This window comes from Xylaria bambusicola, assembly GCF_022495145.1.
Source record: "Xylaria bambusicola strain CBS 139988 unplaced genomic scaffold F5B22scaffold_48, whole genome shotgun sequence".
Taxonomy (NCBI): Eukaryota; Fungi; Ascomycota; class Sordariomycetes; order Xylariales; family Xylariaceae; genus Xylaria; species Xylaria bambusicola.
In genome coordinates this window covers 204,680-217,727 of record NW_025953601.1, presented here as the reverse complement: position 1 = coordinate 217,727, position 13,048 = coordinate 204,680, and the positions used below count along the sequence as shown (strand labels likewise).

The window sequence follows — 13,048 nt, the reverse complement described above, 5'->3', positions numbered from 1 at the left end:
TCCAACTTGCATGGATAGACAGGGACAGGAATAGGAACAGAACGCGTACAGTGAAAGCTCTCTTATGTAATTACGCGCATTCAAACCCATCCAAACTCGGGTTCCTTGCATCCACTCTTCGTTTCGACCTCCTTGTCGCGTGCAATTGGCGTCAGATTCGGCCGCTACCAAGCTCGGACCCTCCAGACACTGTCTCAGCATCCACAGCAGCAGACACAGCAGCTTCTGAAATCACTTGTCAAGAGTCGAATCCACCAGCCAACCCCCCGGCTCCCAAAGCTCTAGAGGGCCGGAAAAAGAGGAGCTCAAGTAACGAGGTACGCGGAACAGGCCACCCAGCAGGGGTCCAAGTCGCGCTATCGACCGTGTCGGCTCCATACAAACACCGCTTCATTCAGCCATTTCCCTCTCTCCGTCTGCCCTTGGCCCATCCATCAGGTAAAGTACCCTCTACTTCTTTCTCCCTTCTCTCGTCAAACTGCCCGCTGCACTACAGCGAACCTGCCCAGCTCTAGCAGACCCGCCGTTCAGTGCCAGTGGCTGAACCACCTCCAAACAATACACTCTGCTCTCAAAAACATCATTGACCCTCCTCCATCTCTCTCTCCTCTGCTCTGGTCCTCATAGTCAACAACAACTCCTCATCCGCCTCACTCCTTCTCTCCTCCCATCTTCAGAACCTCAATTCTCTCTCTCCATTCCTCCTTCCCTCCTACTCTTAATTCCCGTTCAATCATCGCGTCCAAGAGCTGCACTTCGTCGAACGTCGGTCCTCGAGTCTCCGCGTTGTCCGCCTCTCGTCCAGCTTTGTTGATACCCCCATAATATTGACACTACCAGTACCACGAAAAACACTTCTCAGGTATATCAATCTTGCTCTTTCCCATGTCGTTCATTAGGTGTCTTTCTATCATTGTCAATCGATTTTTTTCCACCCATATTTCGCGTCGACTCGCGAGTTGCGCCGTGTTTGCGTCCAAAATCGGACAGCTTCCCCCGCGTTCATTGACACGAGATAACAACGCTTAGCTCGACTACATCTTGGAACTGTACCGCTGACAAGGCCTAGCATCACATTTACGCTTAATCTCTCAACTTAACACGCGTCTTTTCAATACGGCAAGATGCCTCCCGCTGTAAGAATCCCAGCTTGCAACATAGATACGCTGTCACCGAGCATCACATTGCATCGTAACTGCGACGGCCTCTATATGTTTCAGTAAACTAATTCTCGTTACATTTGTAGGCTCGTACCGCTAGGTCACGCATCGCCACAAACGAAAATGATGAGAACACCACTTCGACGCGTTTGACGCGTGCCAAGGCCGCCGCTCTTGATGCCAATGGCGCTCAACCCACCAAACAACCACTCCAGTCCAAGCGCTCAGCGGTTAACGCAAACCCTACTGCCGGCCGAAGACGTGCTGCTCTTGGAGATGTTAGTAATGTAGGCAAGTCTGACGCAGTTGAAGGAAAGAAGCCTCTTGGTGGTAAGACCAGTCTGGTCTCCAAAGCCTCTGCGCCTACTGGCATTCAGAAGGCCACAACTCGACCAGCGTCAGCACGAGCTGTCCTCAATGCCAAAGAGACGAAAAAGGCCGAAGTCAAGCGTACTGGTTCTGGGTCAGGGGCTATTGGTGCTGGCTCCCAAAAGAGAAAGATTGCTTCCACCACAACAACTATAAAGACAGATGTTCTTGCCGAGGAGAATGAGCCCTCTCGCAAGAGACCTCACACCTCGGAAAACGAGCAAAAGAAACAAGTAGTCAAGGAGTCAAAAGCTGTCAAGGTAGAGCAGGTTGAGGAATATGTCGAGCCTCAAGTAGCTGTCGAACACGAATACCCCGCTGGAGTCAAGGATCTGGACAGCGAGGATTTGGATGATCCCTTGATGGCAGCTGAATACGCAAACGAGATCTTCGAATACCTCCGTGACCTCGAAGTCAAGTCAATCCCCAATCCCAATTATATGGACCACCAGGACGAGATCGGCTGGCGGACACGAGGTATCCTCATCGACTGGCTTGTTGAGGTTCACACACGATTCCACCTTCTTCCTGAGACCCTATTCCTGGCTATCAATATTATCGACCGTTTCCTTTCTAAGAAGGTTGTGCAACTGGATCGCTTACAATTGGTCGGCATCACTGCCATGTTTATTGCATCAAAATATGAAGAAGTTCTTTCACCCCATGTTGCCAACTTCAAGCATGTTGCGGATGATGGCTTCACCGAGGACGAGATTTTGAGTGCAGAGCGATTCATTCTTGGTACTCTCAACTATGACCTCAGTTATCCGAACCCCATGAACTTTCTTCGTCGCATCTCCAAGGCGGACAACTATGATATCCAGACTAGGACGATCGGGAAGTATCTTATGGAGATCAGTCTCCTCGATCATCGATTTATGGCATACCGCCCTAGCCACGTTGCTGCCGCTGCTATGTACCTAGCACGCCTGATTTTTGACCGTGGTGAATGGGTAAGTCTAGCTGGTGACGCTCTGGACACGCCAATGATTACTAACATATGGTAGGATGAGACAATTGCTTATTATGCTGGCTATACAGAGGACGAAATTGAGCCCGTTTTTGAGCTCATGGTCGATTACCTCGCTCGTCCGGTTTGCCACGAAGCATTCTACAAGAAATATGCTAGTAAAAAGTTTATTAAGGGTAAGCATGCCGCCACTCCCCCCAATATGGCTACGCATCGTCAAGTATTGTGTATTAACGCCCTATAGCATCCCTGGTTACCCGCAGCTGGGCCAAGCAGAGTGCTCCTCTCTTCGGCATCCATGACACCCAACTGTCTCTGGACGAGTTATTCTCATAGGCGGATTCACATCTTGTCGCGCATTCATTCTCCTCGACACTTAATCATACCACTATTTGCGAGGCAACGTTGAGCGTGCTAGGATACCCAATTACTTATTGGATGGCCTTACGATAATTGAATTACGTTTTCGATCAACAACGCCCATTGCTTTTCTGGGTGAGCATCCTATCGCGATGGCGCTCTTGGTCTCGTGCTGCTGTCATACTTCTTGGGAATGATTTTGTGTGAACGCAATCGAGTGCTCCATTCCACTTTTTATTTCTAGTGACAACCTGTGGTTGTCTTGCACATTTTCAGCATCTGTTTTTGTCTGGGCTTGGCTGTATTGGGCATATGGCGTCATCGGTGGCGGTGTTCGGAGTATGCATTAGGGAAGCGGCTCTTATCATGATTCACACGGACTTCATCGATCTATTACGTCACTGTAGTGTCGTCTACTGAATGGGAAAGAATCGTGTCTTGGTGGCTCAGGCTGCTTGTTCAGCAGGCAAAAACGTCGTGGCCACGTATACGTTTGCTGCGCTGACTTTTTATTCCGGGATATGGTGGGAGAGGCCAAGTCAATAGAGTGTGAGCCGGAGAAGGTGTATTGTACATATCATGTTGTTGTTTCTGAAACTTGCCTGGTCTAAGACGCGCCGATGGGTGGAAGGGAAATAAAAGGTGAAGACGGTGAATCGAGCCTGAATTTTTCTATTCTTAATCACTTTTTACCTTTCTAGATTCTTGGTCTTTATGTGTGCTTCGACATGATGTTTCCTTTGTAAATAACGCGTCCCTCTGTCTCTCTGCTGCTCAAGTTTGTCTCATGCTGTCCCTTGCTGCTATCATCTCAGTAATGCACTACCCTCCTCGCTATTTAATATGTCATAGTTGTTGTAATCACTGCTGCTATTGCTGTTGGTACCGTTGGTACTATCATCATCAGTGTTGTTGTCGTTGTTGACATCATCACCACCACCACCATTGCCATCCCTACTACCCCTGTACTCATAGTGAACAGAACTCACAGCCTCTCCCCCTACTCCTCCTCGTTCTCCTTCATCTCCATCTCCTTTCTTACGTTCAACATTATCATCGCTCCGGCTCTGTGTAGATGACTTCTCAACAACAACTCCCTCCACTTTCTTACTGTTAGGTCCGTATAAGAGCATTAGATCTCGCCGATTAGGCTTCTTTCTCCGTAAGGAATTGTTGTCTAAGGCCTGGAGTTGTGCGTTGAGGTCCGCGCGAATCGCTTTTTGAGATGCGGAATGGGATCTTTGCTCGCGGTAGACGGCTTTGCGCTCGGATGCCATTTGGAGGTATCCCGTGTATGTGGGCGGTGGACCCGTGCCGAGGGTTAGAAGCCAATATTTTAGGGGGAGGGGTTGTGATAGTATTGATGGAGGGGAGGGTGTGGAATTGGGCTTGGAGGGGGGTTTAGAAGGGGAGGATGAGGATGGGTGATTGGGGGGCATTGTGGATTTGCTGAGATGGAAGTGAGGATGGGTGTGGTTGTCTGGTTCGTGCAGTGTAGGTCGCTTTTCTCTTTTCTTTTCCCTCACTCTTCTAGTTTCTAACCCTTTCTAACTTAGATGTCATGTCACTTGGATTGGAAGGCTTAAGACAAGGTATGCGTGTGCGAGGATTTGATATATATAAAGACTAGATTTTGTAGAAAAAGAGTAGGGGATATGGCTGCCTTGGGATAGATGAGGTTGGTTGGCTGTTACGTGATACGATGGGGATACTAGGGTACACGAGATGTTCATGTGCTGCGAACCGCGAGCACTTGTAGGTATGTGTGTGACTCTTCTCGCGATTGATCGCACCTATCGGCGAAATTTGACGGGATTAGTGCTCTAGTACCTGTTACCTGGTATTCATGTGACATTGTTAGAAAGCAAGATCACTCCAGGTAACTCTAGAAGAAGTCCAGGCATGAGTACATTGTCACCGGGTGATTTTCATATAACTCCTGAATTTGAGTGTTGGCTTAGTACCTAGGGATATAAGAGCCTACATTTGATGAAGGCTGGCTTGCTCCTTGGTAAGCCTCGCCGAGGGGCCTAAAAAAGCAGTGCATCGTGTCATCATCGTACCCACCCTGCATCTGGAATGGTGCAACATATCAGCTCTCCCATGGGGAGCTAAAAAGGCAGTGAAGATTTGTGACAGTATCATATATTTGAATGTAGGCGTGCAGGGTCTCGACTTAATAACGCCGTTTCTATCTTTTGCGCTGGCGTAGTGGTTTCATACTACACTCCTATTCTGTTCCGTGATAAGATTCCCGACGGCAGCCGACGCACCACACTTCAACCAATGTATCTATCGGCAAGGCTATTCAACCTCTCACGATTTGAGATATTATATCGGTGGACCTTGGGGGTTAGCAAATAGCTTCAATTCTGATCTCTGTCGTTAACCATTGTGATAGAAAACCTATGTATCATGGCATACAGAGGGGAACATCAAAACTGATAGGAATAGATGTTTGGCTACCTGATGACTGGACTGCCCAGATTGTACCTACCCTGCCCTTAATGAGATTTAAGGGGATAGTTGCCATCTCAAGTTACCCGTTTCCCTTTATCCAGATTAGCAGTATATCTATTTATCTTACAATGAAGGACATTATACTTTAAGGCTGCTCAATTGTGATTAATACAGACAAGTAAAAGTGTAACAATTCTTATTCCTAGAGAAAGTAGTGGCTATTATTGTTCTATGAATAGTATAAATGCAGTTAGTTATATATAATGGTTTGGTATCTTTGCTAATGTGAACTTTGACTAAGTGATTAGAAATCTTAATTGCCTTATAGCTCTACAACATTCTCAACTAATACTATGGTGGGATTTCATTGGTTTCTTTCTTTATTTCTTAATTGATATGTCAAAGTTGGAATTTCACAAACGGATCACTTCTTCAGTAATGTCAGATTTGGTGATAGCGTGATAAATGTGTATAATCTGTCATACCCAATATAGCGGGGAGAAATTTTTGAATCTCCATTATTTACTTTTGTGCCTTTATCATGGCACAAATAAGGGCTCCTTGGGCTTTCCATGGAGATTCGGGCGTGTTACTGTCGAGTATATGCACATCGGCTCTTTAAGTCGAGAAGATCAAGAAGCCGGCAGGTGTGATAGTTACTCGCGGTCACAGCATATCAGTTCCTGTGTAATTGATCGCTGGCATTACGACATGCGTGATACCTGGTCAAATCTCCGATCCAGTACCTGCGAAACTGAGACACCAACAAATAGCAACTGCTCATTCTGGCCCATTGAATAATCGGTCCTTCATCATCAATGTTCCGACGAACATGAGTTTCTTGTACGAACGTCATGGGATAATGTCCTGGTTTAGGAAACATGTATGATCTTGTTCATTATGGCAAAACGTCAGCCACGATATCTGTCATAGAGACTGTCATAGAGCTACTTTCCTGATGGGGAATGTCGAGACAGTAGTCTAACCAAGAAAGGGAATGATCTGGTGAGCTGAGAGCGGTTGCCGTGGTTTGTGGGACGTGACTTACAAGTTACGGCGCCAATAACAACAGATGATACGCCAAGCGTATCAATAGTGCCTACTGTGCCTACTGTGTGCCATTTGCCGGTATCGCACTGGCGTCACACCTCATATCTACACGACATAGCCTACCTAGCTCTCTGGCCATTCGTTTGTATTCTACAACTCAAACTTTCCATCTGTGAATACCTCCTCCATCCCCAGTCGCAGCCGTCCTCTGAATAAGCAAAAGATGGTTGGATTCAGCCGGCTATCGCTGATAGCCACCGTCGCCACTGCGTCCGCACAGCTTCAACAGCCCCTGGTGATCCCATCATCAGAGCATGTCCACAACACCGAACACATAGCTTCGAAACCTCTGGTTGATACCGAGTCGCTCCAGGCTCGCATCAAGACCGAGAATCTATTCAAGCGAGCAGACGCCCTTTACGATATTGCAAAGTCATCAGAAGAACAGTTTAATCACCCAACACGAGTTATTGGAAGTGAAGGTGAGCTAGCTGCCACGCCTACCATCATCCAAACAACGGATGTGCTGAGAAGATGTGGATGAACGGTATGCTCACTGGCGCTGACACAGGACACCGCCGGACTCTGGAATATGTTGCCTCCGAGATAGAAAAGCTCGGTGATTATTACAAGTCCTCAACACAGCCTTTCCCCGCGGTCATGGGTCAGGTGTTCCAATCCCGCCTTGTTTTGGGTCATAGCGTGCCTGAGTCCGCTTATCCGTGAGTTTCCCTTTGGGTCTTGCTCATTCGCCTCCAATATGTACATCTGCGTCTTAGTCAATATCACGTGGTCAAAGCCCGTTCGTAGTGTCGCGACCATTCGCGACTTACATACTCAAAATGGTGATTACTAACCTCGAGCTGGCAGCATGTCGTTAACGCCTCCCACTACTGGCAAGGAGCCCGTTTATGCCAACTTGGCGCTTGTGAGCAACGTAGGCTGTGAAGCTTCTGACTTTCCGAAAGACGTGAGCGGAAAAATCGCCTTTATTAAGCGTGGGACGTGTTCGTTCGGGGCCAAGTCAGAGCTTGCAGGAGCCGCTGGCGCTGTCGCAGCTGTTATCTATAACTCCGAAGAAGGAGGGCTGAGCGGAACGCTTGGCACGCCATCCCCTAACCATGTTGCAACGTTCGGCCTGTCCGGCAAAGAAGCTGAACCTGTGGTTGAGAAGCTGAAGGCGGGCGAGGCTGTAGACTCGATCGCCTTCATTGATTCCGTGGTAAACACCATCAACACCACGAATATCATCATCCAAACAACCGAGGGCGACCCGGATAACTGTGTTATGGTGGGAGGACATAGCGATAGTGTAGCTGACGGTCCTGGTATCAATGGTGCGTGTCAACTTTCACTTCTTGGTTGTCTGGTATTTGTGCCATGGTCGACTATAGCCAAACATTTCCTCTCGGTCAAGGCAGCATATCGCCATATTTAGGGCGCTGAGCTCTTGTAATCCTGGCTAACAATATTTGCCGTTTACAGACGATGGATCAGGCAGTTTGACATTACTTGAAGTCGCTACTCAGCTGACTCACTACAGCGTCAAGAACTGTGTCCGTTTCGCTTGGTGGGCAGGTGAGGAAGAGGTGAGTACATCTGCCGTGGAGATCCTCAATTTATACCTTATAATATCTGCGATTACACAACTAACCTCGATATTGGACAGGGTCTTCTTGGGTCTGACTACTACGTTGCCACTCTACCTGATGAAGAGAACATGAAAATCCGTCTATTTATGGACTACGACATGATGGGTAGCCCCAACTTCGCTTATCAAGTTTATAACGCGACGAATGCAGTCAACCCCACTGGCTCTGAACAACTACGTGATCTTTATGTAGATTGGTATACCTCCAAAGGGCTGAACTATACATTCATTCCTTTTGATGGAAGAAGCGATTAGTAAGTTAATCACAAACTAATATTCTTTGTTGCTTCATGATTGTAACTTCAAACACACTTTACTGACATGGAGAACTGTAGCGATGCTTTCATTCGCAACGGTATTCCAGGCGGCGGTATCGCCACTGGTGCAGAGGGCATCAAGACCAAAGAAGAGGAGAAGATGTTTGGAGGTAAAGCCGGAAATTGGTACGATCCATGCTACCATCAGCTTTGCGACGATGTCGGAAACGTTAATGCTACTGCCTGGCTCGTCAACACACAGGTGAGACCATTTTAACTCAAACAGTACGATACTACTTTTGGATGCTAACTCCCTGATTCTCAACAGCTTGTTGCTCATTCTGTTGCTACTTTCGCTGCTTCTTTCGAGGGTTTCCCGGAACGAGAGGCTGCTAAGGCCGCAAGTATCTATGAGGAAGAGACATTGTACCATGGACGCTACTTGACTAGGTAGTTGTTCTGTCGATAGATGATGACGAGAGTCTATTTGTAGGTCACAGAATCTATTGGTTGGAGTGTACACATAGAGGACACGTTATGCATGGACAGTAGAGTTTGATGGGCAGCAATATGGTTTATAACATCGGCAATGTATAGAGTGTGCAATGGGTTAGAAACCAAAGCTTATAAAGAGAGAGCCACGCTGTCCCACATTGCCACATTGCCTCCTAAGAATTACAGGTAATACTGAATTAAATTGCAGGTTTGAATGTGCTATTCAGGTTGGCGCCGAGTGTCAAAGTGGATATTTCTGCAACCTAATAGATCATGGAAATTCGACCAGCATAGATAAGTACCCTTTTCACTTTGATTACACATAATCCAGAACTATGTAGACTGGATTACAGAAACCCTCGATCTAGTCCTCCATTCCGCATCTGATTATCTGGCAGAGAAGTAGGCAATGGACAGTGTTAGTGCTAACCTACACACATATGATAAACCTTCACCAAGGCCTAGGTTTTGTGCTCATCGTTAAGCGCATTCTAGCTGCGTCCACAAAACTTGAATAGGAGGAAGAAATGTGAGGAAGATAGGAAAATATATATATAGCTATCCCCCGGTTTCTCGCGTTTGAAAATGCTTGCTCGTGAACATATCGATTGTTGTAGACCTCTATTTCGAATAAAATCAACACCAAGATGGTTAAGAAGGCACGTGCTGCCCTCTTGGGCATGAGCATGTTGGCTCCTGGAGCACTGGCGTCGCCAGGTATGCGACCGCGTCAATTCGTGACTCAAGATGAGACTGTGCAGCCTACCATGATGCCTGCCGCGGTCAACCCGGCGACACTGACCCGGGGCGAGTATGTGGTGACCTTGGTCAACTCGCACACCGCCGATATTACCACGGCGCATAACCAGAATTTGGGGGCGCCGACGGCGATCCAGGATGGTGGTAGCATCGTCGAGTCTGGGTCGACTGCTATCTTTGCTGTCCCTACTGGTGTGAGTATATTCCTGTGGTTTGACGATATTAACTCCCTCTCGTGCAGTGTGGCGTGATATCTCGAGCTTATGTATTCTTCATACATGTTGATGCATTTGACACATTTTGTGTTGCTTAGATCGGCGGCTGATGGTGAGAATATCTAGTGGGCAGGCCGAGTCGCCATGGCTGAGGCGGGTGTTCTCATCCGTGACCGGGCGTCGCTTCTCGAAGGCTCGTTCATTCATGATGAGGGTCTCGGTGCAGCACGGATTGCGTTGGACGTGAGCTACGTGTAAGTCATGCGTGTCCACCCGGACTATGATATGAATCTCTGGGAATGAATTGCTAACAGCTGTCTGTCATAAAGGGACGGATTCACGGTCCCCATCGTCTGCCAATGCAATGACAAGGTGGTGGTGGGTTGTAACCTCGACCTGCTCGACATGTGTCCCGTACGTCTTCTCTCTCTCTCTCCGGTGTCACCGGCATGATGTGTCTGTGACTGTGACCGCGGTACTGACACTAGAGAATACAGGCTGACTACCGAATCAACTACGGGACCTGCATTAATCCCCACAGAGATGAGATGAACATTGGCACGAACTTCTTCCACGAGTGCGCGGCGATGGCGTACACGTTTCCCACGGACGACCGCGCCACTGTCTGGGGTGTTGAGGGCTGCGAGGCTTCGATCAAGTGCTGCGTGGGAACAGCGTGCGCGCCTCATCCTCGCCAGGTGCTGTGCCCGAACGAGTACGGTGTTGCGGAGTTGTGTGTGTCGTTGTCCCCGGATAACTCGACATCTCCTGATGCTGGAAGGAACTAGAGCCTCCTTGCGGGCTTATCGTGGTGTTTCTAGTTATCCATCTATCGAGTTAGGTGGTCGATAAGTTATGGGTGATGGGTCAATGGTCTTGAGGCGGATGATCGGGGGGTTATATACTTATGTGAAATATTCTTACAGGCATTTCATGGTATCTCCATGATATAAAGCGATTTAAGAAGAGTGATCACATACACAACTCTTTCCCTCTCAGCGAAGCTGTTGGACATGCCACGAAGCTCTTTGCGTAATATCACATTTCTTTCTTTGTAGAATCTCGAGTAGGGATATGTCTGCATTCATATGCACGCGATGTATGACTGTTAGGTTTCTTATATCATTCTGTATGGCACTATCTACAGTCTCTTTAAGAGGTAAGTACCGGTATATGTACATGCACAGTGGGATGTGATGGTTACAAGGTACCTATGGGGTAGGTACTTACAGGTACCTGTGGAGATCTACCGGTAGCTATGGCTAGAACTAGGTACCTAAGGAGAATCCACAAGGTACCTAAGGATGATCTCATATTTGTAAGGGCCGGCGGACCTGTCTTGGTCTTCATCAAAGAAGCTGCAAATCTTATCATCACCTCAGGCTGTCGCATGCGTGCTTCAGACGTGTGGTATTTCTACCAACATTAAATTTGCCTTCTTGACCTCTTATTCTTCCTATCATACCTATTTACCGCTTTATTAATAACAAGCATCACATATTCGACAACATCGAGCCGAGTCTGTTGTCGACCACCCCATAGATATGTCGAGCGCCTTTACGAGATAGCCTTCATAGCCTAAGTACTTAGCTTAGAGAAATCTGTCTCAGTTAACCACCATGCCCGACCCAGCGTCCACGGCGACGAGCGACGTCGCGAGCCCTCATCTAGATGGACATGATGCTCCAAATCCCGACCTGCCCGAATCTTCTTCCTACACAGACACGAGTCCCGCCACGGACCCGCCACCTACTTCTGGTCCTCCTCCCAACACGAGGCGATGCTTCGTTTGCCTTGTCGACGAACCCGAGGCCACCCTGCCCGATGACTGGTCGACGCCTTGCAGCTGCTCTTTAGAGGGACACCAAGAATGCCTTCTGGCTTGGGTTACCGACCTCGAGGCCCAGGCTAAAGACATCGCCTGCCCCGTTTGCAAGTCGCCCATCCTCATCACCGAGCGATACGACCCCGCCATCCAGCTCAGCAATTTGCTCAACCACAAGTTCTCAAGATGGTCACCACGCATCCTGTTGGGCTTCATCGCCTCTGGCGCCCTGGTCAGCAGCTCCGTATATGGCGTCAAGGCCATCTCTTGGTTTGCCGGGCCTGAGGCCGCCCTATCATTCTTGTTGACCGATTACAAAGCCACCAATGGCAACAAGACCATGAATCGTCCTCTATATGACCAGACCATCAATCTTGTACATCTTAGTATTCTCCCTCTTATCGCCCCGGCCCTTGTGATCAACCGGATGGATATAGGCGATATCGTTACGCTGCCTGCGTCCTTAGTGGTACAACTTTCTCTCTCTTTTCTTCCTTTTCTATTATACTCCCCCCTTTCAAGTTTTAATGGCTAACATATCGTGATAGTATGCTACGCTGTTCAATCACTCGGCCGAGTTCTTTAAATGGCCACCGTCATCCGACCGCATCATGGCAGTCTATCCAGCCCTTAAAGCCACCTACTTTCACATCCATAGAGCCCTCTCCGGTAGCTTAGAAAAATCGTGGGCGGCTCGGGCCCGCGCTTTAAATATCGATCATGGATCACAAGCAACTCACGAATTCGCTCCACCACCCGAGCCTGCTCCGGCAATGAACATCTTGGACCTTGAGATCGATATCCAGATCGGCGAAGCTGATGACGATGGACAGCAGAATAACGGAGGTGCGCCACGGAATAGAGCTGATGTGGCGGGTCGCTCGCCGATAAATTTCATAGCTGGCGCATTATTATACCCTGGCGTGTGCTATGGCGTAGGAGAGTTGATGCGCCATATACTTCCATCCCGTTTCGTCACCAAGCCCTCATCGGGTCCGCCAACTGGCTTATTGCAAGAGCGTTGGGGGCGTAGCTTCATTGGAGGTTGCCTCTTCGTCGTGCTGAAGGATGCATTTTTCCTCTACGTCAAGTACAAGAGGATGATGAACCGCCCTTACAGAAGGATCAAGAATTCAGATAAGCGCAACATTCACAATAACTAGAGGGCGGCGTTTGGAACAAATTATGACTAGCGTCTTGTCTATTTACGCATGATATGAGATCAGGTAGCTCGGCGTTGAGAAACGGTAACTCACGGACATTGAATTTCCGGTATTTGCTTTGGTCTGAACCGCCACGAGGAGCTCTTCCTGAGGCCACCCTAGTATCATGAGCTGAGTATCCAGCAAAATCTTTCGCGAGCAGATGCTTTTGGTTAGCGTGTCGCACACCTATCAACCTGTTTGACTGGCTGAAATGAGCTTTCAGTCTGAACCAGAATCTTGCTTAGATCGAGACTATTGAAGATGGGTATCAC

The 13,048-nt window shown here is 48.2% G+C and overlaps 5 protein-coding genes across 5 annotated transcripts; 4 read left to right on the top strand and 1 right to left on the bottom strand.

Annotated features, from left to right (window-relative positions):
• Positions 1 to 868: 868 nt before the first annotated feature.
• Positions 869 to 3,250, top strand: F5B22DRAFT_399058 (cyclin-like protein). Its single transcript, XM_047971460.1, has 4 exons — positions 869 to 1,136; positions 1,247 to 2,482; positions 2,537 to 2,675; positions 2,744 to 3,250. Exons 1-4 carry the CDS (start codon positions 1,125 to 1,127, stop codon positions 2,833 to 2,835), a joined length of 1,479 nt encoding a protein of 492 aa, XP_047827457.1. The 5' UTR covers positions 869 to 1,124; the 3' UTR covers positions 2,836 to 3,250.
• Positions 3,136 to 4,843, bottom strand: F5B22DRAFT_399085 (uncharacterized protein). The gene has a single exon (XM_047971461.1). It carries the CDS (start codon positions 4,296 to 4,298, stop codon positions 3,666 to 3,668), a length of 633 nt encoding a protein of 210 aa, XP_047827456.1. The 5' UTR covers positions 4,299 to 4,843; the 3' UTR covers positions 3,136 to 3,665.
• Positions 4,844 to 6,342: 1,499 nt separating this feature from the next.
• On the top strand, positions 6,343 to 8,997 carry F5B22DRAFT_399012 (peptidase family M28). Its single transcript, XM_047971459.1, has 7 exons — positions 6,343 to 6,851; positions 6,941 to 7,091; positions 7,240 to 7,706; positions 7,855 to 7,958; positions 8,039 to 8,274; positions 8,356 to 8,539; positions 8,606 to 8,997. The coding sequence occupies exons 1-7, from the start codon at positions 6,593 to 6,595 to the stop codon at positions 8,729 to 8,731; spliced, it is 1,527 nt and encodes a 508-aa protein (XP_047827455.1). The 5' UTR covers positions 6,343 to 6,592; the 3' UTR covers positions 8,732 to 8,997.
• A 422-nt stretch (positions 8,998 to 9,419) lies between these two features.
• On the top strand, positions 9,420 to 10,534 carry F5B22DRAFT_649980 (uncharacterized protein; the record flags this gene model as incomplete). The annotated part of the gene is made up of 4 exons (XM_047979249.1): positions 9,420 to 9,725; positions 9,873 to 10,000; positions 10,076 to 10,160; positions 10,244 to 10,534. 4 exons carry the CDS (start codon positions 9,420 to 9,422, stop codon positions 10,532 to 10,534), a joined length of 810 nt encoding a protein of 269 aa, XP_047827454.1.
• A 736-nt stretch (positions 10,535 to 11,270) lies between these two features.
• Positions 11,271 to 12,840, top strand: F5B22DRAFT_398984 (uncharacterized protein). Its single transcript, XM_047971458.1, has 2 exons — positions 11,271 to 12,040; positions 12,120 to 12,840. The coding sequence occupies exons 1-2, from the start codon at positions 11,366 to 11,368 to the stop codon at positions 12,732 to 12,734; spliced, it is 1,290 nt and encodes a 429-aa protein (XP_047827453.1). The 5' UTR covers positions 11,271 to 11,365; the 3' UTR covers positions 12,735 to 12,840.
• Positions 12,841 to 13,048: the final 208 nt, after the last annotated feature.

What these genes read in the sequence shown, in the direction of transcription:
- F5B22DRAFT_399085 (XM_047971461.1), bottom strand. Translation starts at nt 4,298, where the DNA reads ATGCCCCCCAATCACCCATCCTCATCCTCCCCTTCTAAACCCCCCTCC.
- F5B22DRAFT_399058 (XM_047971460.1), top strand. An exon ending in TTTTTGACCGTGGTGAATGG is followed by an intron (nt 2,483 to 2,536) that starts GTAAGTCTAGCT and finishes AACATATGGTAG; the next exon opens with GATGAGACAATTGCTTATTA. An exon ending in TAGTAAAAAGTTTATTAAGG is followed by an intron (nt 2,676 to 2,743) that starts GTAAGCATGCCG and finishes AACGCCCTATAG; the next exon opens with CATCCCTGGTTACCCGCAGC.
- F5B22DRAFT_398984 (XM_047971458.1), top strand. Translation starts at nt 11,366, where the DNA reads ATGCCCGACCCAGCGTCCACGGCGACGAGCGACGTCGCGAGCCCTCAT. An exon ending in CGCTGCCTGCGTCCTTAGTG is followed by an intron (nt 12,041 to 12,119) that starts GTACAACTTTCT and finishes ATATCGTGATAG; the next exon opens with TATGCTACGCTGTTCAATCA.
- F5B22DRAFT_399012 (XM_047971459.1), top strand. Translation starts at nt 6,593, where the DNA reads ATGGTTGGATTCAGCCGGCTATCGCTGATAGCCACCGTCGCCACTGCG. An exon ending in GTGCCTGAGTCCGCTTATCC is followed by an intron (nt 7,092 to 7,239) that starts GTGAGTTTCCCT and finishes TCGAGCTGGCAG; the next exon opens with CATGTCGTTAACGCCTCCCA. An exon ending in GGTGGGCAGGTGAGGAAGAG is followed by an intron (nt 7,959 to 8,038) that starts GTGAGTACATCT and finishes GATATTGGACAG; the next exon opens with GGTCTTCTTGGGTCTGACTA.